We start from the raw sequence: 23,806 nt of genomic DNA, 5'->3' as shown, positions 1-23,806 counted from the left end.
TTAACTGTCATGGGATGTACAGCATTCACTCTCTACTCAACCTTTTTCTGTCTTTTAAAAGTTTCTTTCCTCACATTGTGACTTTTCTCTGGCTGTTGTCCTTTTCTCTTTAACCATCTTTTCCTATAAAGAAGTTGCTGTTTCTATCTTCATTCTGAGTATGCTATATAAAGCCAATCTTACTGGGTTTTCATTTCTGAGTTAAAAAAAAAAATCTTTTACTCTGTATTAACTTCCTCAGAGCTAAATACTGATTGCACTGTTGTACTTTAGCTTCATTTGTGTTTAGAAAACTCTTTCTATAAAAATTTTACTGGTTATTTATATGCTATCTTTCTCTACTTTACAAATGTATAAAGAGGAAAGAGAAAAGGATACTAGAAAAGAATACCAGAGAGAAGAGAAAGATATTAAAGGGATAGGAAGCAGAGAATATGCTCCCACTTTTATCTTTAGTTAACGAACACAGCTAAAGACAACATACTATACTGTTAAGAATATAAGACAGAGCCAGATTGACAAGGTTTGAATCCCAGTTCTACCACTAGCTATGTGATTTTTGTTAAATTATTTAAAATATAGGCTTAAAATCTCTTATCAGCAAAAACTAGAACTAGATGTGTTATTAATCTGTCAAGGAACACTTTAGGTTGAGAAAAACAAGCAAGTCACTGGCGGTACTATTTTCAGTTAAGCAGGAACCGTGGGGCTCCTTATTAACATAGCCTGTAAGCTGCCACCTATGTCTATGACTATCCCTGTCCTTGGAAATAAGTGTTTAAGGAGATGCATTACCAGTTTTAGAACACTAAGTGCATTATTGTCACAATGCCAAATTGTGCCAATTTGAAAAAATAAATTAATCTGTATAATCCATTATAAAATGATACTACTTAATTAACTGCAAAACTTCACAGCATTTAAAAATGGTTGTATAATTTACCAGGTAACATGAGACCCTTCTTAAAGCACCTGCTGGGCATCAGGGAGAGCCTGTTTAAGCCTCTGAAAGACTTATTGGGTTTGTGACTTTAAAAAAAGTCTGCCCTGAAAGGACAAGAATAAAGAAGAAAATGAAGAAGAAATATGTAATATTGCTATTGATTTCCTTTCACACCATCGTGGTTGGCCACTGAATAATTACTATTCTAGATCTTGAGCTTTAAAAATGGTTTAGGATAATCTTAAGAACAAACTATGTTTAAGTTACATGGCAAAGTAAAATAAAACAGTAAAGTCTTATAAAATGCTGTAAAAAGTGAAAATCAGGCCAGTTCATGGAAAAATAACTTGAGACACCAAATCAGTGAACAAAATTAAAAATTAAGCAAGACTTTACAAAATTCTGTACCCAAGTATATTACTCAATTTCCTAAAAAGCAAAACAAAATTGAAGGCAAAATACAACTACCTCTCTTCCTTAATTGCTTCTCAACTAAGGGCCTCTCTTCCCTTCATCTCTAATCCCCTATAAGCAGGCTTCTACTTCAATAACCAACTCCAAGGGACACTACGCAGCCCTTATCTTATTTGACTCCCTGCACCCTCACAATTCTCTCATCTGGGAAGGGTCTCACTGAATGAATCTGTTTCAACCTTCTTTTGGTCCTTCTGCTTCCTCTCTGATGCCTCCTCTTCATTCTAGTTTGCTGGTTTCTCCCCTTTTCCTTACCTTGTATAAATGATGATGGTACCCAAATTCCATTATCAGGCCCCTTTTTCCTGCTCTCTAGTTACTCTTCCTAATTTCATTCACATCTACTCAACAACTACCCATACACCAGTGATGCCAAGATACAAATGTATATAACTTCTATTTCTTTCACTCCCCAGTGCTTACCATCTTCAACTGGCTGTCACAAAAATATTCTCAATGTCACCACATTCAAAACTTGGTAAAATATTTCATCCTACTTCTATCCTGCTAGCTCCTCCTATACTCCTTTACTATGATAAGGGGCTGTGCCAGCTACCCAGTCTGTCAAACGCATTTCCTCTTCTTAACCCTGATTATACTGATGTAACCCTGGCTGGTCTCCTAACACTAATCCTTCTCCTCTTTCAGTAAATCTCCACAACACCATGAAGTTACACTTTTACAGTAGTAATTTAAGTACTTTTGGTCAGGACAGTGAAACAAGTTCATGTGAAACCCCATTCTCTCCCATTCCAACTGCAAATATATAACAGTGATAGAAAAAATACAAATTTTCAAAAGGCCACCCACAGAAAAGTAGTTAAAGATGTTATGATTGCAAAACATTTAACAGGGAGTGACGGCTAAAGTCAAATGTCCTATGTGGTCTAGGATCAGAAACAAGATGTGTCAGCTGGAAATTAAATTCTGGTATGGAAATAAGGACTGAAAACACCCCATTCCAGACAGGGGACTGAAATCAGTCTTTCCACTTAAAAAAGGGGGCTCATATAGCACCTTTTTCCCAAAAAAAAAAAAAAAAAAAAAAAGTTTAAAAGTTTAAAAATACTGTGGCCACTGTCTGGAGCTGCTTGCCAGAGTCACAAGAAAGAACAGAGACAACTCCAAACCAAGAACAAGGCTAAGCCAAACTGGCTAAGAAAAGGGGCCTGTAAAATCTTGGCAGGATGAGGCACGAATTACTAATATGATACCTGCTGTTGAATTGGGACCAGCAAGTGAACTATCTGCCCAACTATGGGAAGGAAGTGGAAGTTGGGGAAAGCAAAAACAAAGCAACAAAAACAATAAACCTGCATTCAAGATGATTTTGAAATTAAATTTTCAAAGCATATAAAATATCAGAGAATTAGATAATTTTGTCTCAAGAAAGTAGAAATGACAGAGTAATATGAAAAGGACTTTGAAATTATTAGTATATGTAACATGCTTTTAAAAAAAGAAAAGTAGCATCCACTTAAAAAAAGGTAAAGAAATTAGAATTGGTAGCTATAAATCAAGTTTAGAAGAGAAGAATATGAAAACAAATAAATTGTAAATCCTAGAAACAAAATATATAGTTTTGGGAATTAAAATCAGGCAATGATGAGGAATTTATTCAGAACTTAGCATAAAGTAATGCAGAGATAGAAATGTCAAAGAGAAGACAGATGTCAAAAAGGTAACTTCAGGAGCTCCATCAAGCCCACAAAGTCACGATGGGAAATGCCTCACAAAAGCCACCAGAGCAGCGGCCCTGTTGAGATCACCACCAATAATTAGCTCTTCCCATGTGGGGTCCCTGTAGATGGGGGAGAAAAAAAAAAAGTACCCTCACATTATGGGAAGAGATATATAAAGATTCTCCACATTCAAGGTTCCCATGGCCAAAGGGACTGTCATTCAGACTAGTCAAGAGGCCTTGGTGGCCAAGTTGCACATCTTAAAGGTACATAATGGGGACAGAAGTGAGGTGAGTGAGGACAACCACTAACTAGCAGTGGAAAAGAACTTAAGATTGCTTTTGGCCAGGGATGGAGAAAGGGCTCAAAGGAACTGTGATATAGGACCAGTATCCTTCAACCATAAAAGCCCAGAAAGAATGAAGTGATGATGGGTAGGTGGTGGCAATATAAATACAACACCTTAGACACACAGTGCAACAAGAGAAGAGGGATTTGGTTAGATGATCACTCTCATCAGAGAGTCACTCAAGTTTATCACTCTGGCAGCCTATTGAACTGGAACACTAACACATGCTTACCTAATTCCCTCAATCCACCATGCAAAAATAACCACACAGAGGTGCAGCAAAAATTATCATACCTACTAGGAGTCTTTATGCAATTCTATCTGTGCTTGCCCACTGAAAATAAAACTTCAATGGGCAAGCACAGATCTGGCAACACATCTCAAAACAGATGGGAGGAAAAGATTTCCAAGTATAGGACTGATTCATGTGATAGTCCCATTCACTCATGAAATCATAGCTGACCAAAGTCAAGATCAGTGCTTTTCACACTTGAATGAGCACCCGGGGACCTTGTTAAAATGCAGATTCTGATTCAGTCGATCTGGGATGAAGCCCAGGATTCTTTATTTTCAATAAGCTTCCAGGTGATGCCAACACTGCTAGTCTTCAGACTAAATTATAATAGCTAGAATATCCAGGGCATGATGGTAAAGGTATCAAGTCTAGATCTCCTGCCATAAGCTGTCTGGATTACCACTGTAGGCAACAAAGTACCACGAAGCTACAAGGAATCCAGCAGAATTTAGACAGTAACCTTGCCATCCCAAGTCAGCAACTGTAACCAGTTTGAAGTAGCACTGGAGTGTGTCAAAACTAGAAAACAACTCTTTAGGGAGCTCTGAAAAATAGGATCCATGTCACATCATGGCCAACACTCTAGCTGGCCACAAAGGTTGGCCTGAATTGTTCCCCGGCAAAGAAAATCCCAAGAATTACCTGAGTACAAGCTTCCATCCAAGATTTTAATAAACTGATAAGCAATAATTAAGAACTCAATACTACAAAGAGAATGGGAAGGGACCTAGTAGCAGAAGAGGTTTCAACAAATTATGAAAAAAAAAAAAAAAAATGGAAGAGAAGACAAGAAGCCAACTGCTTAGCACAACTCCAGGAACAGAATTAGGACCTTGATTACTCAACACTAACGTGGAACCTGACAGTCAATAAGCCCAGCTACAAACACCATGTTCCCAATTAGATTTCTTATTCCTGGGGAAAGACAAGAGAATTAGAGGACTGGAGGAAAAAGACCTGACAGGTAAAACTGACCTCCTAATAAACAGAAATTATTAAAGGAACAAATAATTTAAAAACAAAAATAATTATCTTTAGAGAGACCCAAGTTTTGTATCCATAAAACAGTAAGTATGAAAAAGCAATAAAAAACACTCTTGGAAATTAAACGTAACTTTTAAAATAAAAAAAAAATTCAACAGAAGGTTGAAAAAACAGATTTCTCAAAACTCATGGAAAAAATTAAAGATGGGAAACCTGATAAAATTAACAGGAGGTCTTAATGACAATAGGGAGTTTCATAAAAAAAAAATAGAAATTATCAAAGTGATAATGGATGGAAGTATATAACCTGGGGCTGAGAAAGAAATGAGCCTTCAGATTCAAAAGATCCACATCAAGTGCTCAGCACAATAAACAAATAATAAAAGACACACAGACACATCCTTGTAAGGATGAAGGACAGATTCTAAGAACTTTCAAAGAGAAGAAAACGTACCATCTAGAAAAAAAGAAATGGGTACTTTGGGGGACCAAGGCGGGTGGATTCTGAGGTCAGGAGTTCAAGACCAGCCTGATCAACACGGTGAAACTCTGCTAAAAATACAAAAACCAGTCAGGTGTGGTGGTGCTCATCTGCAATCCTAGCTACTCAGGAGACTGAGGCGGCAGGACAATCACTTGAACCTGGGAGGCGGAGGTTGCAGTGAGCCAAGATTGCTCCACTGCACTCCAGCCTGGGTGACAGAGCAAGAGTCTGTCTCGAGAAAAACAAACAAACAAAAAAAGAAGTGGAATGCATTGTTTACCGTTAGCAAAAATGGACAGTAAAAAAATACTCAAGATCTCAAAAATTAATTTCAATCAACAAGTCTGTGTCTGCCAGACTATCAACAAGAGAAAGTGCAAGATGAAATCATTCTCAGGCATGAAAATTTTTAGTTATTTTTAAAATGTGTTTGTTTTGAGACAGGATCTCTTTCTGGCCGAGGCTGGAGTGCAGTGGCAAGATCTTGGCTCACTGGAACCTCTGCCTCCCAGGTTCAAGCGATTCTCCCGCCTCAGCCTCCCAAGTAGCTGGGATTACATGCACCTGCCACCATACCTGGCTAATTTTTGTATTTTTAGTAGAGATGGGGTTTTGCCATGTTTTGGCCACGGTGGTCTCAAACTCCTGACCTCAGGTGATCCCCCCGCCTTGGCTTCCCAAACTGCTGGGATTACAGGTGTGAGTCATCACACCGGGCTAATTTTTGTATTTTTGTTTTAGAGACAGGGTCTTACTATGTGCCCAGGCTGGTCTTGAGCTTCTGGCCTCAACCGCCTCAGCCTCCCAAAGTATTGGGACAGGTGTGACCCACCAGGCCCAGCCACAGACATGAAAAATTACCTCTCGTGTCCCCTCTTTCTGTGGAAGTTACTTAAAGATATGCCTCAGAAAAATGAGTATGGGGCCAGATCCAGTGGCTCACACCTGTAATCCTAGCACTTTGGGAGGCCGGAGTGAGTGGATCACTTGAGGTCAGGAGTTTGAGACCAGCCTGGCCAACATGGTAAGATCCCACCTCTATTAAAAATACAAAACTTAGCCAGGTGTTGTGGCTGTAGTCCCAGCTACTCAGGAGGCTGAGGCAGGAGAATCCTTTGAACCTCGGAGGCAGAAGTTGCAGTATGCAAAGACTGCACCACTGCACTTCAGCCTGGGTGACAAAGCGAGACTCCATCTCAAAAACAAAACAAAACAAAAAAAAAGAAAAATGAGTATGAGTGCCAAAAAAGAGGAAGGCATGACATACCAATAATGGAACCAACCATCATTCCTATTAAAAGAAATCTGAAGATGAGAGTTGTGCAGAAGGCCTAAGATATGATCCAAGTAAGAAATAAGTGGGGTCTAAGAACAATGAGTTCAAAAATATGTAATGAAATGGATTACCAACTACAGCTAGGATGACTAAAGAGTTGGATTTTATTGCTAACATGATGAAGAAAACTTTTTCATTAAAAAAAACTTTTGAAAATCCCAGAAAAAGCGGAAAACTATGTAAGATAGTCTATTTATAAAGCAAAGAAAAACATGATAAATTTTGAGCAACTGATGGGAATACAAGAACAGAGATTCCATTTAATCAGGGTTCTAGGAATATTATCATTTATATGGCATAAGAGATATAACACTGGATCTTTTTTTTTTGAGGCGGAGTCTCGATTTGTCGCCTAGGCTGGAGTGCTGTGGCGCCATCTCGGCTCACTGTAAGCTCTGCCTCCCAGGTTCATGCCATTCTCCTGCCTCAGTCTCCTGAGTAGCTGGGACTACAGGCCCCTGCTGCCACGCCCGGCTAATTTTTTTGTATTTTTAGTAGAGACAAGGTTTCACCATGTTAGCCAGGATGGTCTCGATCTCCTGACCTCGTGATCTGCCCGCCGAGGTAAAATGTAGTCCTACTATAATACTGGGCTTTTAACGAAGATTGTTTTATAGTCCATACAAGTTTTCAACTTTTAGAATCAATCTTCAGACAAAAGATAGAACACTTAAAAAATGGCTACACAAGAAAATACGAGGCTAGGTGTGGTGGCTCACGCATATAATCCCAGCACTTTGGGAGGTCATGTAGGCAGATCACCCGAGGTCAGGGGATCGAGACCAGCCTGGGCAATATAGTGAAATGCTGTCTCCACTAAAAATACAAAAATTAGCTGGGTGTGGTGGCATATCCCTGTAATTCTAACTACTAGGGAGGCTAAGGCATGAGAATCACTTGAACCCAGGAGATGGAGGCTGCAGTGGGCTGAGATCCCACCATTGCACTCCAGCCTGGGTGACACAATGAGAGTCTGTCTCAAAAAAAAAAAAATTACACATATATAAAAATATATTTTATATATAATTAAACTTGATAATATAAAACTATTGCTGATACGATTCAAAGAGGAAGGAGTAAGAAGAAAAGTTTGAGTTAAGAACGTCATCCAGTATTAGGGAGTAAAAAAGTACTGTCTAAACTGATAGATCAAGAAAAAGTTTAAGTACATATGTGGAATGGGAAAGGGGGAGAAAAACGGTTCTTTTTTTGAGATGGAATCTCACTCTGTCACCCAGGCTGGAGTGCAATGGCACAATCTCGGCTCACTGCAACCTCTGCCTCCTGGGTTCAAGTGATTATCCTGCCTTAGCCTCCCGAGTAGCTGGGATTACAGGCATGTGCCACCACACGGGGCTAATTTTTGTATTTTTATTAGAGACAGGGTCTCACCATGTTGGCCAGGCTGGTCTTGAAGTCCTGACCTCAGGTGATCTGATCCCCTGGACTTCCAAAGTGTTGGAATTACAGGCGTGAGTCACCATGCCTAGTCAACTATTTTTCTTTTATAGTAGAAACAGAAAAGATTCTAAATTGAACATAATTTTTTTGAAAATCATTGTAAGCAATAAACAAGATAAAAAGGGAAAGAGGTTTAACATAAGCTCTGTATTGTCTCTTTTACCTTACACACATATTTGATTAAAATGTTAAAAGACTAACCTCTTTCTACTGCAACTGCCCCAAAGGGAAATATGTGAACAGCTTCGTAAGTAAATCAGAATTATCAGAGAACATTTTTGCAGTATACCTGAGATTCTTCACAGTGGTACTGAAAGGATTCCATATTGTTCATAACAGCAGTCCCCAGAACTGACATGAGAGCCATCTTGTGATCTGATACTCTGGTTTTCTGCCAAATAACTGCCTAGGGACAAAAATGATACAGATAACTTTTAAAACAATTTAGATTTACTGAACTCAAGAAGTCAGTATTTTATTCCTATATTTGGCATTCATCCTCAGCTTAAAATTTCAGTATCACTTAGAAGAGATTAATGAGCTGTGAGGTCTGACAAAAGAAACTCTGGTTCTGAATTTTAGAAGCTGTATATGTTGCAGTGTACAATCTATTTAACTTCCCTTTACCTTGGTTTTCTCCTCTTTACAAGATTTCTCAAAGTTGTTGGAAGATAAAAAATCCATATGTAGACAAGCACATATGCCTGTGCCTGGCATAAAACGGTTTCATTAAATATTGATTCTCTCTCTACTTCTAATCCTCACATTCAAAATATAGACTTTCGTGTATATTTAAAAACAAATTGCTGCTTCAAATAAGGTATTACTATTTTACTGAGGATGATCGGCTATGTTACAGGATTTATATAAACAGTCAACAGGTATAAAAATTTTGGAAAAACCATTCTTAATTAAATCACAATTTAAAATTACCTTTGTACCTTTTAAATAGAGAATTCGCAAAATGTTAACTGAATCTCATAAACATAAAAGCTGAATCATGAGGTTGGAATTTTTTCACTGCAAGTATGCTGGAGATGAGAGAGAAACAATAGGTTGGTTGCAGTGACTCACACCTGTAATCCCAGCACTTTGGGAGGCTGAGGTGGGCGGATCACTTGAGGTCAGGAGTTCGAGACCAGCCTGGCCAATATGGTGAAACCCTGTCTCCACTAAAAATACAAAAAAGCATCTGGGCGTGGTGGCATGCCCCTATAATCCCAGCTACGTGGGAGGCTGAGGCAGGACAATCATTTGAACTGGGGAGGCAGAGGTTGCAGCGAGGCGAGATCACGTCACTGCCCTCCAGCCTGGGTGACAGAACGCACCTCTGTCTTAAAAAATAAAATAAGAATATACACACACACACACACACACACACACACACACACACACATACACATAATACTTTGTATCTGAAAAATGTGAGCCCTTCTAAATTATCAGGCCCAGAGAAGCATTAAAATGAGAGTAATTTTCCCCTTGAGCTAAGTATTTATTGAAAACTGCTTGCTATTGCCACAAGTAGCCACTGACCTAACAATGCCACACACCAGATACCATAACCCATACCCTAGAGCTCAACGATGTACAGCTAACTACTAATCAAAATTCCTGACAAACAACTCTATCAACTCACTCGTTTCCCTTTTTGCTTTTAAAAACCTGCTTACAACAAAAGCCTAATGGAGCACACCCCAAGATAATTTGGAAGTGTGTCTGAGGCAGCTGTCTTCAACGCTGGTCCAAATAAACTCTCTATATTAATTCTGCTTCAGCTTCTTCCTTTTAGGTCAACATGGGGTAGATTTTAAGAGAATCATGGTCCAGAGAGACTAGACCAAGGTTTGGCTTTGAAGTACATAATCAGATTTGACATACTGCAATTTCTTCAGTTAAACAAGGTCCAATTACAGTCAAATCCCATCATCAGTACAGGTAGAATTCAACGAATTCACTTAGCAATTCCTAAGTCTGGAGGAAACTGTGCAAAGGGCTTGGGAGAAAACATCAATATCAACATTAAAGGGGCAGGCAGAGGAAGAAGAGGAACCTAAAAGGAGTGGTCACAGAGGCAGAAAGAGCAGCAGCAAAGTGCGGTACACAGAATAAGGATGTTTTTGAAAAAAGTAGTCATCATATATTTCCAATGTTGAGCGAGTATGATAGGAACAGACGTGGTTGGTTAAATGGCAATCAAGAGTGTGAGAGAAGTTCTAGAGAAGTAAATGGAACCAATTTGGATAGTGACTGTGGGAAGGATATGAAAAAAAAGAACTTTTCTGAAACAAGTGTTTCAGAAAGTCTGGCTGGGAAATGCAAGCAGACAGGGAAATAACTGGAGGCAGGAATAGGACACATTTGAACAGGAAACTGAAGGGGAAGAATGGGTACACTAGCAAGTAGGTTTGGAGACTCAGTGGCTGGAGGCTGAGAAAGTTTCCCTTTGTTCTAAAATACAGAAAGGAGGTCTTTTGTTGAAAGCAAAATGACAGTGATTTAAATATTTGAAGATTATGGAGGAGGTATAAAATAGCAGAATTGTATTACTCAGTTTCATTAGCTTGGTTCACTGAAAAAAGGTTTCAGAGGCAGGTGGGTCACTTGAGGTCAGGAGTTCAAGACCAGCTGGCCAGCATGGTGAAACCCCATCTCTACTAAAAATAAAAAAATCAGCCAGACGTGGTGGCGGGCACCCATAAACCCAGCTCCTCGGGAGGCTAAGGCAGGAGAATCACTCGAACCCAGGAGGCGGAGGTTGCAGTGAGCTGAGATCGTACTACTGCACTCCAACGTGGGCAACAGAGAGAGAGAGACTCTGTCTCAGTGATCGTATTCCTCCAACTCAGAGACTCTCAACTTTTACGAATGACATGCAAAACTGAAAGTTCACATTCAAAAAATATTCCAATAGGTGACCTGAGGACTACGTGTAATTAATTCCTAGTATACTAGCTATCATGCTACAGCTTTCTCTTCCTCTTGCAAAAGTTCAGTGGAATGCAAGTCAGTGAAAGTGACATTGACAGGATTATTCCCTTATTTTGTTTGTTTGTTTGTTTGTTTTTTAAAACAAACCATTTGCAAACTTTGGTACTTTACTAGTATTAATACACTGCAGCTGAGAATTATCGGGCTGTGTTAACAGAACCACCACTCTGGTAGGAGGAAAACAGAAAACAGGGACAGACTAAAGGATACAAAATGGGCTTGATGACTAACTCTATGTGGAGAGGGAATAAAAAGAGAAGAATCACGAATGCCTCCCAGATTTCTGATCTGGGAAACTGGAATGGTGGTAGTAACACTCAACAAGATAAGAAACTCACAAGAGCAGGATTGGTGGCAGGAGATAATGAGTTCAGCTTGTTCAGTGTTGATTGTTGAATCTCTGGTACCAAGAACAGTACCAGAAACCTAGTAAAGCCCACTAAATACTTGTTAAAGGAATGAGCAAATAAACACATTTTTTTTTCCCTAGGAAAAGTAACCCCAGTAGAGTTGAAAACTAGCTCTTTGTTTTAAAGATAAGGCTGCTAGTTGTCATACCACCATACCTGTTACAATTACACTTTTTGTCTACTACTTGACTTAAGGAAATTCAAACCAATCTTTCCTTTTCTTTCTTTTTAATATAACAGTTTAAGGTATAATTCATACACTCTACAATTCACCCACTTTAAATTTACAATTCAATGGTTTTTGGATGATTTACAGAGCTGTGCAACCAACAGCATGATTTAATCTTTGAACAATTTTATCAGTCCAAAAAGAAATCCTATATCCATCATCAGTGACTCCTATCCCTTTGCAATCACTAATCTAGCTTCTCTCTCTATAAAATTTGCCCACTTAGGATATTTCATATAAATGGAATCATACAATATATGGGCTTTGACTGGCTTCTTTCACTTAGCATAACCTTTTCAAGTTTATTTATATCAATACTTCACTCCTTTTAAATGGCTGAATAATATTCCATTGTAGATAATACATTTGAATTATCCTTTCATGAGTTGATGGGCGTTTGAGTTGTTTCTACTTTTTGGCTTTTATAACTGATGCTGCCATAAACATGCATGTTCATGTTTTTGTGTTGGCATATGTTTTCATTTCTCTTGGGTATAGACCTATGAGTGGAACTGCTGGGTGACATGGTAGCTCCATGTTTTTTGAAGAACTGCCAGATTGTAATCTTTGCGTGCACACGCACTCTAGAAAGGCAAACTACTGGCTTCTGCTATTATGGCTCTAGTTTTAAGCCAGCCAACAGCTAATAATTTAAGGAACAATGTTCAAAATAAAAGTAAGTAGATAAGGTTCTGAATAATCTGCAATTATAAGAAATGAAATGTCCCCTGCTTCATACTTTCCACATCAGAAGTTCCTTATGACAAAGAATCGCTGAACCATAAAAACTTATTCACAAGGCCAAGGTGGGAGGATCACTTGAGGTCCGGAGTTCAACACCAGCCTGGGCAACATAGTGTGACCCTGTTTCTATAAAAAAAAATTTAAAAATTAGCTGGGCATGGTGGCACACACCTGTAGTCCCAGCTACTCAGGAGGCTGAGGTGGGAGTGGCTCACCCTGCACACCAGCTTGGGTGACAGAGCGAGACCCCCCCAAAAATGAAAAAAAAAATCTTATTCACAAAAAGTGTACCTCTTTAAAGGAATGCTAACTCTCTGATATTGACATTTTTAAAATAAAGCATTCAAGGAAATATTTCAAAAAACCAATGTTTTAAAATTCCTGCACTGAATATAGCTAAAAAGCCTGCGGTATTACTAATGTAAACATCATCTTGTTTATTTTAGTTTATATTAGAGTGATGCCTTAGATACAGATATAAATCTTAGCTGCTGATTAATGCAAGGATGCTATTTCACTGCCTGACCTGCTGAATAGTTAGTATACAGAACCGCAGAAAGATCACTTCAGGAAATGGGTCCTAGAAAAAGCTGTGAAACATGAGAACCATGCAATGTGATTTTACTTTAAAGTAAACACGCTAGGAGTCTGGGAGCATTATTTCACACTAGGCAATTATTGCATCAGATCAAGGGGCTAATTTAAGAGCATTTTCTAAACTAGTTACACTTGGGCTAGTAATAAATGATAGTGGTCTGCCAACAAATAAAATCTTCTCATTGGGCAACTAAGATTCATTTTCAAAACAGGATCCATCATTAAAAAACTAAACTATAAAATATGATGAATAAAAACTGGGAATACTGGGAATCCAGAATACAGTTTTCAGTTTGCTTTCTCTACCGTTTCATCAATTCTATGTTATTTTCAAAAACAGAGATTTTCTTTTCACTTCCTGAAGGTTTTTGTAAATCTTGCCCTTAGGCCGAAAGCTTAACATGTGCTAAAAATACACACAAACCTCCATATGTTTTCTATCTAGGTCACACAAAGTTGGAGCACCTGGATGTGCCAACTAAGAATCTGACTCTAGTCAGTATGATGACAGTGCAAAAACACCTCAATCAAAAATATATTATTACATGCACACCATCTTAGGTTTGAAGTTAGCCAAATATATCTTGCCCCTAATTCCTACCTCACTGACATACGCTACTTGAAGAAAATGAAGTTAGATGAGAATATTCAATATTTAATTAGTAAACTTCAATTGTTTGTAAAGGCAATTTGTGATAAAGAGAAATGTGGGCTGCACACAGATGATGCATAATTAAGTGAATAGTACAATGCTAAAACTGCTTGAGCAAAGTCAACTCCTTCTAAATAAAGAGGATACATTATTGGCCTAGACTGCAACCAAAATTCTTGCAAACTGTAGGCACAGATGTACTAAACTCCTGTTTGGATTTTTTTTTTTTTTTTTTTTTTTTTTCACCAAACAAGAAGCAGCACCAATGAATTTTGTTGTTGTTTGGTTTGGTTTGCTTTTTTTTTTTTTCGAGACAGGGTCTTATTCTGTCACCCAGGCTAGAGTACAGTGGTGTGATCATAGTTGACAGCAGCCTCAGCCTCCTGGACTCAGGGATTCTCCTGCCTCAGCATCCCGAGTAGCTGGGACTACAGGTGCGCACCACCACGCCCAGGTAATTTTGTTGTATGTTTTGAAGAGATAGGGTTTCACCATGTGGCTTAAGCTTGTGTTGAACTCCTGGGCTCAAGCAATCCTCCCACCTTGGGCTCCCAAAGTGCTGAGATTACATGTGTGAGCCACCATACTGAGCCAAATTTCTTAAGTACCATAAGTTTACTTCTAAGATCTTACAAGTTACTATAACTAGATCTGTATCTATTACTATTTACTCCTGTGTATGTACTTGCACTAACTCTGACTCCAAAAAGGACAGAGGCACAAACACAATATTAAAAAGGTTTTTTTTCCCCACATTGGCAACACAGGAACAATATGAGCTATAGCATCTTACCACTAAGACACTGCTAAATGTTTTGAATTCAGTATAAAATTATAGATTATTCCATCACAATATCAATACCATTGTTAAAAGAACAAACCACATTCTACTGACATAATAAACAATATGAATTGATTGTTGCTAAACAGCCTCAAACTTTCAAAAATGATTCTGTCTTGGTAAAATTTATGCAGTACAATTGAGTTCTAAAATCTCTTACTTTTACTCTTATTTAATTTTATATTCTTTTTTGAAAGAACATGCATAATTATTTTTCCTGAAGGTTGCAAAGAAATTAACAGACATTTTACCTACAGAAGGGGCAGTTTATAGGAGCTAGGCAGATGAAAGATGAAGATAAGAATAATTTTTTCATTCTACCTTTTCATACATTTTTGGGTTTTCAACCATGTAAAGGTAGGATCTTTTAAAAAATTAAATAATAAGCTGGGCATGTTGGCTCAGGCCTGTAATTCCAGCACTTTAGGAGGCTGAGGCAGGAGTTCAAGACCAGCCTGGGCAACACAGTGAGACCTTGTCTCTACAAAAAATAAAAAAATTAGCCAGGTATGGTGGCATGCACCTGTGTTCCTTGCTACTCAGAAGGCTGAGGTAAGAGGGTCACTTGCGCCCAGGAATTTGAGGCTGAAGTGAGCTATGATCATGCCTCTGCACTCAAGCCTAGGCAACAGAGCGAGACCCTGTCTCTAAAAATAAAATGAAATAGAATAAAACATTAAATAAAAATGTAAAGGCATAAAGTTAATCTTTGCCTAACTTTCAAAAGGGATATTGTTGAGACTCATTTCTTCGCAGTCTTTAAAAACAAGAAAGATTATTTCCAATTGGTAATCAAATCTTATTTACATCAGAAATATTTTTCTTGCCTAGATCCTCTTCTCCATTCCTTGTGTAACTTCCCAGAAAATGGAATCAGTTGCCACATTCTTAACAATGATGAAACATAATTTAGTCCATCCTCCAACTGCCATGAGAATTATCTTATTTTGTTAGTCTCCTACTGAGATGTCTCATTTAGTTCCCTTTTGGTCACTTCAACAAGAAGTACACATTCCCATGTAAGCTACACAAGGTCCTTCAGAATCTGGCTCCAAGCAACCCTTCTAGCCTCATCTCATTTCTTGGACCAGCTTTCTCTGACCTCTGATGACTCCCTGACATTGCATATGCTGTTCTCCCTGCTCTGAATACCTTTGCCCGCGTAGTCTTTCTGAAGAACCAGTCTTAAGGCCACTTCCTCTAATAATCCTTTTTGAATCTAATCAGATTTTAACAATATTCACATTAATAACAATAGCAATTAACCTTTACTGAGTACTTATGGAGCAGGCACTGTGCTGTGAATGCTTTGTTTCATTTAAAAAACTTACTCTGTAAGGTAGGTACTATTATTACACTTTAAAGAGACAAAGAAATTGAAGCCTAGACATGTAATGTAAACCAGTTAGTGGCAATATGTAAGGTCAGAACTTGAAACTATGCTCCAGAGTCTATTTTATTGATATGTAGTTAAGTAAGTTCTTCCTAAGGATGAAAGGAAGACTGTGGTGGTCTCTGAAAGTTCTATAATTTTCTTCCTCAAAAGTAAAAATCTTGAAGATCTGACACACTTTCTACAACAAATAAAGGAAAAAAAGATTAATTAGAAATTATTCTCATCCATCAAGACAAGTCTCCCACATAGTGCTGCTACATGTATGGTTTCTTTCAGCAGGGAAGTGGGGGCGGGGGTTCCGATTTTAAAAAGAATCATATCATTACAACATTTAAAACCTAATGAAAAAAGCATCAGTTGGTATATATGAAATATTTAATTACTCAAATGAAAATAAATTTACCTTTTTTTTTTTTTTTTTGAGATGGAGTCTCACTCTGTCGCCAGGCTGGAGTGCAATGGTGTGATCTCGGCTCACTGCAATCTCTGCCTCCCAGGTTCAAGCGATTCTCCTGCCTCAGCTCCCTGAGTAGCTGGGACTACAGGTGTGTGCCACCATGCCCAGTTAATTTTTGTATTATTAGTAGAGACAGGGTTTCACCACGTTGGCCAGGATGGTCTCGATCTCTTGACCTCATGATCCACCTGCCTTGGCCTCCCAAAGTGCTGGGATTACAGGCGTAAGCCACTGTGCCAGGCCATAAATTTACTTCTTATATTAACTATATTTAACTAATTAAAAGCAAATGTGTTTCTTATACTAGCTGGCTCAAGCTTTAACTTAAATATAGGTCACTGCAACTACGAGAAAAGGTCAACGCTATTCTATGAGAAGCAAATCAACAGTAAGTTTACTCAGATTTCACATAGAAAAGGAAGAAGAAAAGAAGTTAATGTGTGTTTTAGATGTTGGAGATGAATTTTAAAACCATACTTTTAGAACTCTCTTGGCCCACTTACTACATTAAAATGTGTAACATTCTTTCTGTTTTCAAGAACAAAGCTGGCAGAGGGAGATGGCTGGTCTTGACACTAGTAATAATATTCAGGAGCTGTTCAATACAGTAGTATCCATTTTTGTATTTTATTATTTAAAACACATAAAATGTTTTAGGACTAGGAGACTACTATTTAAGTAACAAATATTTCAATAACTGGCCTTCTAAAGTTCACTACCTACCTTTCAAACAGCACTAAAGTTAGGTAAATACAACAACATTTGAAATTCTCTTCTCTGCCGCTGTATTATCTGTACTTCTTAATACTGTTTAAAGAAAACCTGACCAGGTGTGGTGGCTCACGCTGTCAGGAGATCAAGACCATCCTGGCTAATAAGGTGAAACCCTGTTTCTACTAAAAATACAAAAAAATAGCTGGGCGTGGTGGCACGCGCCTGTAGTCCCAGCTACTCGTGAGGCTGAAGCAGGAGAATCACTTGAACCCGGGAGGTGGAGGCTGCAGTGAGCCGAGACTGTGCCACTGCACTCCAGCCTGGGTGACAGAGCAAGACTCCATCTCAATTAAAAAAAAAAAAAAGAAAATCCTTCAGGTCAGCCTTGCTGATCAGTTCTTCAGTCTTTGAACCCTGAGGCAACTGCTCATTTCTAACATATTTCACTTTATGGAAAAGGTTACTTACAAATCAAGCTGCTATTGCTTTGTAACAACATAGTAGTATTTGATTTCAGCCTTTACTCTCTATTTTCATTTAATAGGACACCTTATAGATTACATTCTGGTTTCATTCAAAATGAAGCCCTCCCAATCATCTCTTCTGCATTACAACTCCATCCTCTAGATGATTTTTAAGTTGTTCTCCTTCATATTAAGACCAAACGCACAGACGCTGAGCTTATAACACTCCCATCAGCTGGCTCCCTGGTACCTATCCAGTGTTACTTCCCTTCCTATACACCCTATTTTGTTCGGGCAAAGATCTCAACAGTGTGGTTCTTTATTCTACTTCTGGGTCTTTTTCCCCCCTAAAACAAGCAACAAGTTTTAAGAGTAACAAATAACATCCACTGGGAGGCCGAGGTGGGAGGATCATTTGCAGTCAGGGGTTCGAGACCAGCCTGGTCAACGTGGTGAAACTCCATCTCTACTAAAAATACTAAAATTAGCTGGAAATTGCTTGAACCTGGGAGATGGAGGTTGCAGTGAGTTGAGATGGTGCCACTGCACTCCAGCCTGGGCAACAGAGCAAGATTCTGTCTTAAACAAATTTTTTTTTAATTTAAAAAATAAATAATACCCAGCCTAGAGTTGATTAGTTTTTCTCTCTGAATTGACTAGTTAACAACTCTCTACTGGTACAGTAACAATTTCACTTTAAAAGTTTTGTTTCTATAAGCTTCTTTTGGGAGTAAAGTCAAAATTATGTCAGTATAATTCATGAAGGCAATACATTATAGGAGCAACTCAGATGGTGTGCATTCAGGGTTTGAAAAAGGATGTAGTATTATCATTTCCTTAGGAATATAAGTTAAATAAATCAGTTATCATCAAACCTCTTCTGGTCCTTTTCTACTCACAGCTAGTCCCATTGATTCTTCCCCGTAACAGCTATAAAAGAAAATAGACATTTTGTGCTTCTCACACCTAATGTGTTTGTCTGCATTCAGGCCCTTAGAGCATACAATTTATAGCAGCTTCCTAAATGTTTATGGTCTCCCTAGCTCCTCCCCGTAGAGTACTGCCAAACTGACTCTCAAAGGTAGCAGCAACTTCTTGATCATGTCAATTCCCTACTTAAAAGCTTTTAATGGCTTCCAGTTTTCTCATTTAAAAAGTTTAAATTATCTTGCTGGATTTTTATCTTCCTCTATTCTCTCATATTAAATACCAACTCATTTAAACAAACTTGTTTACTGCCTCTAAATGTGCTCTCCTGCCTATGTATTTTATGTTTAAACTATTTCTCTACTTAGAATAATCTCGACCATTGTATCCACATAACCAAATTCTGCTGCAACAAAATTTTCCTATAACCCAACTACCTGGGGGTCCTAAATGAAATCTCATTCAGAGGTTGTTCCTACTCCACTGAATGAATAACACCCACCTACCAATTGGCCAGGCTCACCCCTCCCTTTTTGGTGACTTTCTAGAAGTCTCCCAAACAATAGGAGTGGGAAGTGTCTAGAGTATGAGAGCTAATACTTGCTGTTTTGCTCTCTCTCTGTCCAGTTGTTACCTTTAATCTACACTGATACCATCTGCTTCTAGATCTCAGGTGGTTTAAGGCCTACGCTTATAGTCCAGTCGGGCTGGTGCCACTAGCATAATGGAGTGCTCCTGTTCTCCGTCCTTGATCCTGTTGTCAGCCCTCATTCATCTGACATGTTTTCTGAGCACCTACTTGAGGCACTACTATAAGCACTAGGGATACGACAGTGAAAAAGGAGCCAAAGTCCTTTCCTTCAAGGAAATAGTATTCTAGAGGAGGAGAGAAAATAAATCAAGATAAATAAAATATATAGTATACTGGATGCTGATAAGTTTAAGAAAAATAAAGCAGGAAAGTAGGGGGCGGGGGGACGGGGGAAATGGTTGCAATTTTAGAAGGGCTAAAGAAAGCCCCATGGAGAAAGTTTAAGTGACGACCTAAAAGATGAGGATTGAACCAGTTACTTGAGGAAAAATGTTCTAGGCAAAGAAACTACAAATGCGACAGTCCTGAGCTGGAAGTATGACTCACAGGTTCCAGAAACAACTGAAGCAAAATGAGCAAAAGGAAAGAGATTAATGAAATCAGAGGTAATGGGGGCATCGGATCTACAGAGGTCAGCAAACTACAGCCCACGGCCTTTCTGTTTTTGTAAATAAAGTATTATCGTCTATGGCTACATTCACACTACAACAGAGCTGAATAGCTGTAAGAGAAACTATATGGCCCTAAAAGCCCTAACATATTTACCATCTGACTCTATACCGAAAAAAATTTACTGACCCCGATAGAGAATTCATAGGCCGCTTATAAAGGCTTTGATTTTACTCTAAATGAGATGGGAACTAATTAAACACGAGTTATATGATCTGACTCACATTTTTACAGAAATACTGGCTGAAAATACACTGAAGAGGGTAAGAAGTAAGCAGGGAGAGTCCATTAGGATACTATTACAAAAATTCAGGTAGATAATGGTGGCTTGGACCACAGTGGTAGTCACAGACATGGTGAAAAGTTGTTAGATTCTAGATATATTTTAAAGTTAGACCTATGGAATTTACTCTGGAATCAGATTACAGTTTGAGAGAATCAGTAGCGGAGAATAACCCTAAGGCTTCTGGTTTGCTAACTGGAAAAACAGGAGTATGACTGTCTGGCAGCATGAAGATTAGTGCTCATGAATTTACAGAGGCACTATTCGGCATGGGTGTTTTCTTCCCCTACATACTGGCTCAGGTACCAAAATGATGACGAGATGGATTTAATCAGGATTTGGTTAGTCAAACAAGTATAATTAAATGAGAAAGGACCAAGAGAACTGACAAAGTGCCCAAGAGAAGGATGACAATGATGGACCACAAAATTTGAGCAAGGTAAGGAGAGAACCAAGGACACCAGAGGACAAGAAACAATTAAAAAGCAGTAGGAACAATGGATCACAGGTCCAACAGTCTAAGGATTGTTGAACAGAGTAAGATGGAGAGGCATCAGGTAGTGATTAGAGAAGGAACACATTAACACTGAAATTATGGAGTAAGTGTGGTTTTTGCAGTGACAAGGTCTATGGTATATTTATCTTATGTTTATACACTTTCACATCTTATCTCCTCATTTACATCGTAAGCTCCTTCAGAGTGCAAGCCATCACTTAACCCTTCTAAAGCACCTACTCAATACTCTGAGTATAGTTGGTAGGAGGAAGTTACAGTAAGGGAGGATGAATGATGCATTAAAAATTAAGATATGTGATCCTCTACTATATTCAATGTTTACGTCATTGGGCAATTCACTAAAACTCTTGCGGTCACACAAAGATAAAAAGTCAGGCGGACGGGATTAAAAACACTATTTGCTAAAAGATTTGAGGCAGGACAAAAAAGATTTTCAGTGGTCTTTTCAGACGTAAAGATCTAAAGATCCCTCTACATCCTCATTTTTTTTTTTTTCAGAGATGCATTTTGAGCTGCTTTCTTACAGTGAATCGAACTGTTTACCAATCAGTGAACTCTGTAATCAAGTGTTTAGAACATGCTTTTTAACCATGGTTTTGACCATTGCGACTTATGGCAGAGTTTATATACAAAGGTTGAAAAGCTAAGTTTGGGCATGTTTCTTCAGAGATGCATTGTGAGCTTATTTATTACACTGAATTTAATGTTTACCAGTAAACCCTATAATCTAGTTTTTACATCTAAAGCATGATTTTTAACTAGTTTAATTTTACCATTGTGCCATTGTGAGGAGTTTACATATACAGGTTGAAAAGCTAAATCTGAGAATGTTTCTTCAGAGATACACTGTGAGAGATGCTTTATTACAGTGAAGTATTTACCAGTAAACTCTGCAACTGAGTGTTTAAAACATTTTTGATTTTAAATTTATAATTGACATACAACAATTACACATTTATGAGGTACAGTGTGATGTTTTAGTGCATGTATACATAGTACAATGATTGAATCAGGGCAATTACCCTATCATTTCAAACATTTCTCATTTCTTCGTGATGACAACATTTGAAAGCTCTTCTAGATATATTGAAATACACAATACATTGTTATTTGCTATAGTGTCCCTACGGTGTGACAGAATATAATAATTTATTCTTCCTGGGCCGGATGCAGTAGTTCACGCCTGTAATCCCAGCACTTTGGGAGGCCAAGGTGGGCGGATCACGAGGTCAGGAGATCGAGATCATCCTGGCTAACACGGTGAAACCCCGTCTCCACTAAAAATACAAAAAATTAGCTAGGCGTGGTGGCGGGCGCCTGTAGTCCCAGCTACTAGGGAGGCTGAGGCAGGAGAATGGCGTAAACCCAGGAGGCGGAGCTTGCAGTAAGCGCAGATTGTGCCACTGCACTACAGCCTGGGTGACAGAGCGAGACTCCGTCTCAAAAAAAAAACCAAACACACACAACACACACACACACACACACACACACACACACACACACACACACAAACTTATTCTTCCTAAGTATAACTTTATCCCCATGGACCAACTCCTCTAGCTTTCCTCCTTCTCCTTCCCCTCCCCAGCTTCTGGTAACACCTATTCTGCTCTCTATTTCTATGAAATCAACTTTCTTAAATTCCACATACAAGTGAGATCATGTAGTATTTGTCTCTCTGTGCCTGGCTCATTTCACTTAACATAATGTCTCCAAGATCATCCATATTGCTGCAAATGACAGGATTTCATTCTGTTTTATGGCTAAATGGCATTCTATTGTATATATATAATATATACACATGACATTTTCTTTATCCATTCATCATTTGATGGGCATTTAGGTTGAAAATTACTATGTCAAAGAGATCTGCATAACCATGTTTATTGCAGAACTTTCTAACTTTTATTATTTTATGATTTCATATATGAACTCAGTAGAATTTCTAAGTAACAGAAATGTGAAATTCCAATTTTCTAAGAAAGAAATGAAGTGCTCAAAATACACATATGTGAACATCCTTAAAAATCAGAGTTTGAGGCCGGGCGCGGTGGCTCAAGCCTGTAATCCCAGCACTTTGGGAGGCCGAGACGGGCGGATCACGAGGTCAGGAGATCGAGACCATCCTGGCTAACACGGTGAAACCCCATCTCTACTAAAAAATACAAAAAAACTAGCCGGGCGAGGTGGCGGGCGCCTGTAGTCCCAGCTACTCCGGAGGCTGAGGCAGGAGAATAGCGTGAACCCGGGAGGCGGAGCTTGCAGTGAGCTGAGATCCGGCCACTGCACTCCAGCCTGGGCAACAGAGCAAGACTCCGTCTCAAAAAAAAAAAAAAAAAAAAAAATCAGAGTTTGAGAGTTAAAAAGGGCCTTAGAGATCATGTCATTGACTTTCACTGGCCTAATCTCAAAAAGCTACATTTGTGCAGGATTATCTGGATATTATTGTTTGGAAGAGAAATCTACAGTGTTGGAATAGAGAAATGTGTGTTAGGATTAACAATAAGTATATAAAATGTATTTGGTTAGAAGATCAGTAAAGGAACAATTATGTTGTCCTATTTGTCTGTTAATAGCAACAAAATACATTAAATTGACAGCTCTTAGAGACTGTCCATCAAGTGTTTCCCCTCAACCGCCCCATCCATGCAGTCTTTATATGATTCCTTATTAGTTCTAAAGAAGATGTATCAGTGACTTAGCTCCCAGGAAGGGCAATGGACTAGAATTGTATATATGAATACAAGTGAAAATATACTCCCTAAATACATAAGAGGTCACCAGGGAATTCAAAAGAATGAATTTTATTAATAAATATTATGAATAAGGGATGAGAGGCCAGAGTGTTTAAAACTAGTGTTTCATACACTTACTGTTTTGGCTTTAACACTACCTAATTAATTTAATATTCCATCCTGCACTATGCACTCAGTATTAAGGGGAATATAGATGAATTAGATGTAGCCTTCCCTCCCATAAAAGTCTGTCAAGTAGATGCAAATCACTGCCAGTGAAGCAAAATGATATAATAGAAATACGTGGAAAACACAATGGGAGCAGTTGAGGAATAATGTCCTATTGAGGAATAATGGAAGACTTCAGAGACTCCTAATACTGCTTACAAACATAAAACTACACTAAAATTTGACTTACATGTCTTTCATCTTTTCTATCTTTCACAAAATTTAGGTGAAAAGTAAAAGAATCCTTAACAAAAGAAGAAAATGTGAAAACCATTTAATAAATTTAGTCATCATTAATTTGTAAGCAGCAAAAAAAAAAAAAAAAAAAAAAAAAAAAAAAAAAAAAAAAAAA

General features: G+C 38.3%; 1 protein-coding gene across 6 annotated transcripts in view; it reads right to left on the bottom strand.

The window, feature by feature from the left end:
- Positions 1-23,806, bottom strand: part of PMS1 (PMS1 homolog 1, mismatch repair system component) — a 91,283-nt gene that overhangs the window by 25,241 nt on the left and 42,236 nt on the right. For 5 of the 6 annotated variants that reach the window (XR_001884056.1, XR_001884054.1, XR_001884057.1 and 2 more), the window contains one exon: positions 8,298-8,414. The exons of the other annotated variant lie outside the window; for it this stretch is intronic. Coding sequence is in view for 1 of the 5 variants with exons in the window: in XM_017865592.1 (XP_017721081.1) it covers positions 8,298-8,414 (117 nt within the window). In the remaining 4 variants the exon portion in view is untranslated. The remainder of the gene's footprint in view (positions 1-8,297; positions 8,415-23,806) is intronic. 6 annotated transcript variants of the gene reach the window in all.

Source organism: Rhinopithecus bieti, unplaced genomic scaffold, assembly GCF_001698545.2.
Source record: "Rhinopithecus bieti isolate Rb0 unplaced genomic scaffold, ASM169854v2 scaffold_2827, whole genome shotgun sequence".
NCBI classification, from domain to species: Eukaryota; Metazoa; Chordata; class Mammalia; order Primates; family Cercopithecidae; genus Rhinopithecus; species Rhinopithecus bieti.
This window is presented reverse-complemented; position numbering and strand designations above follow the sequence as displayed.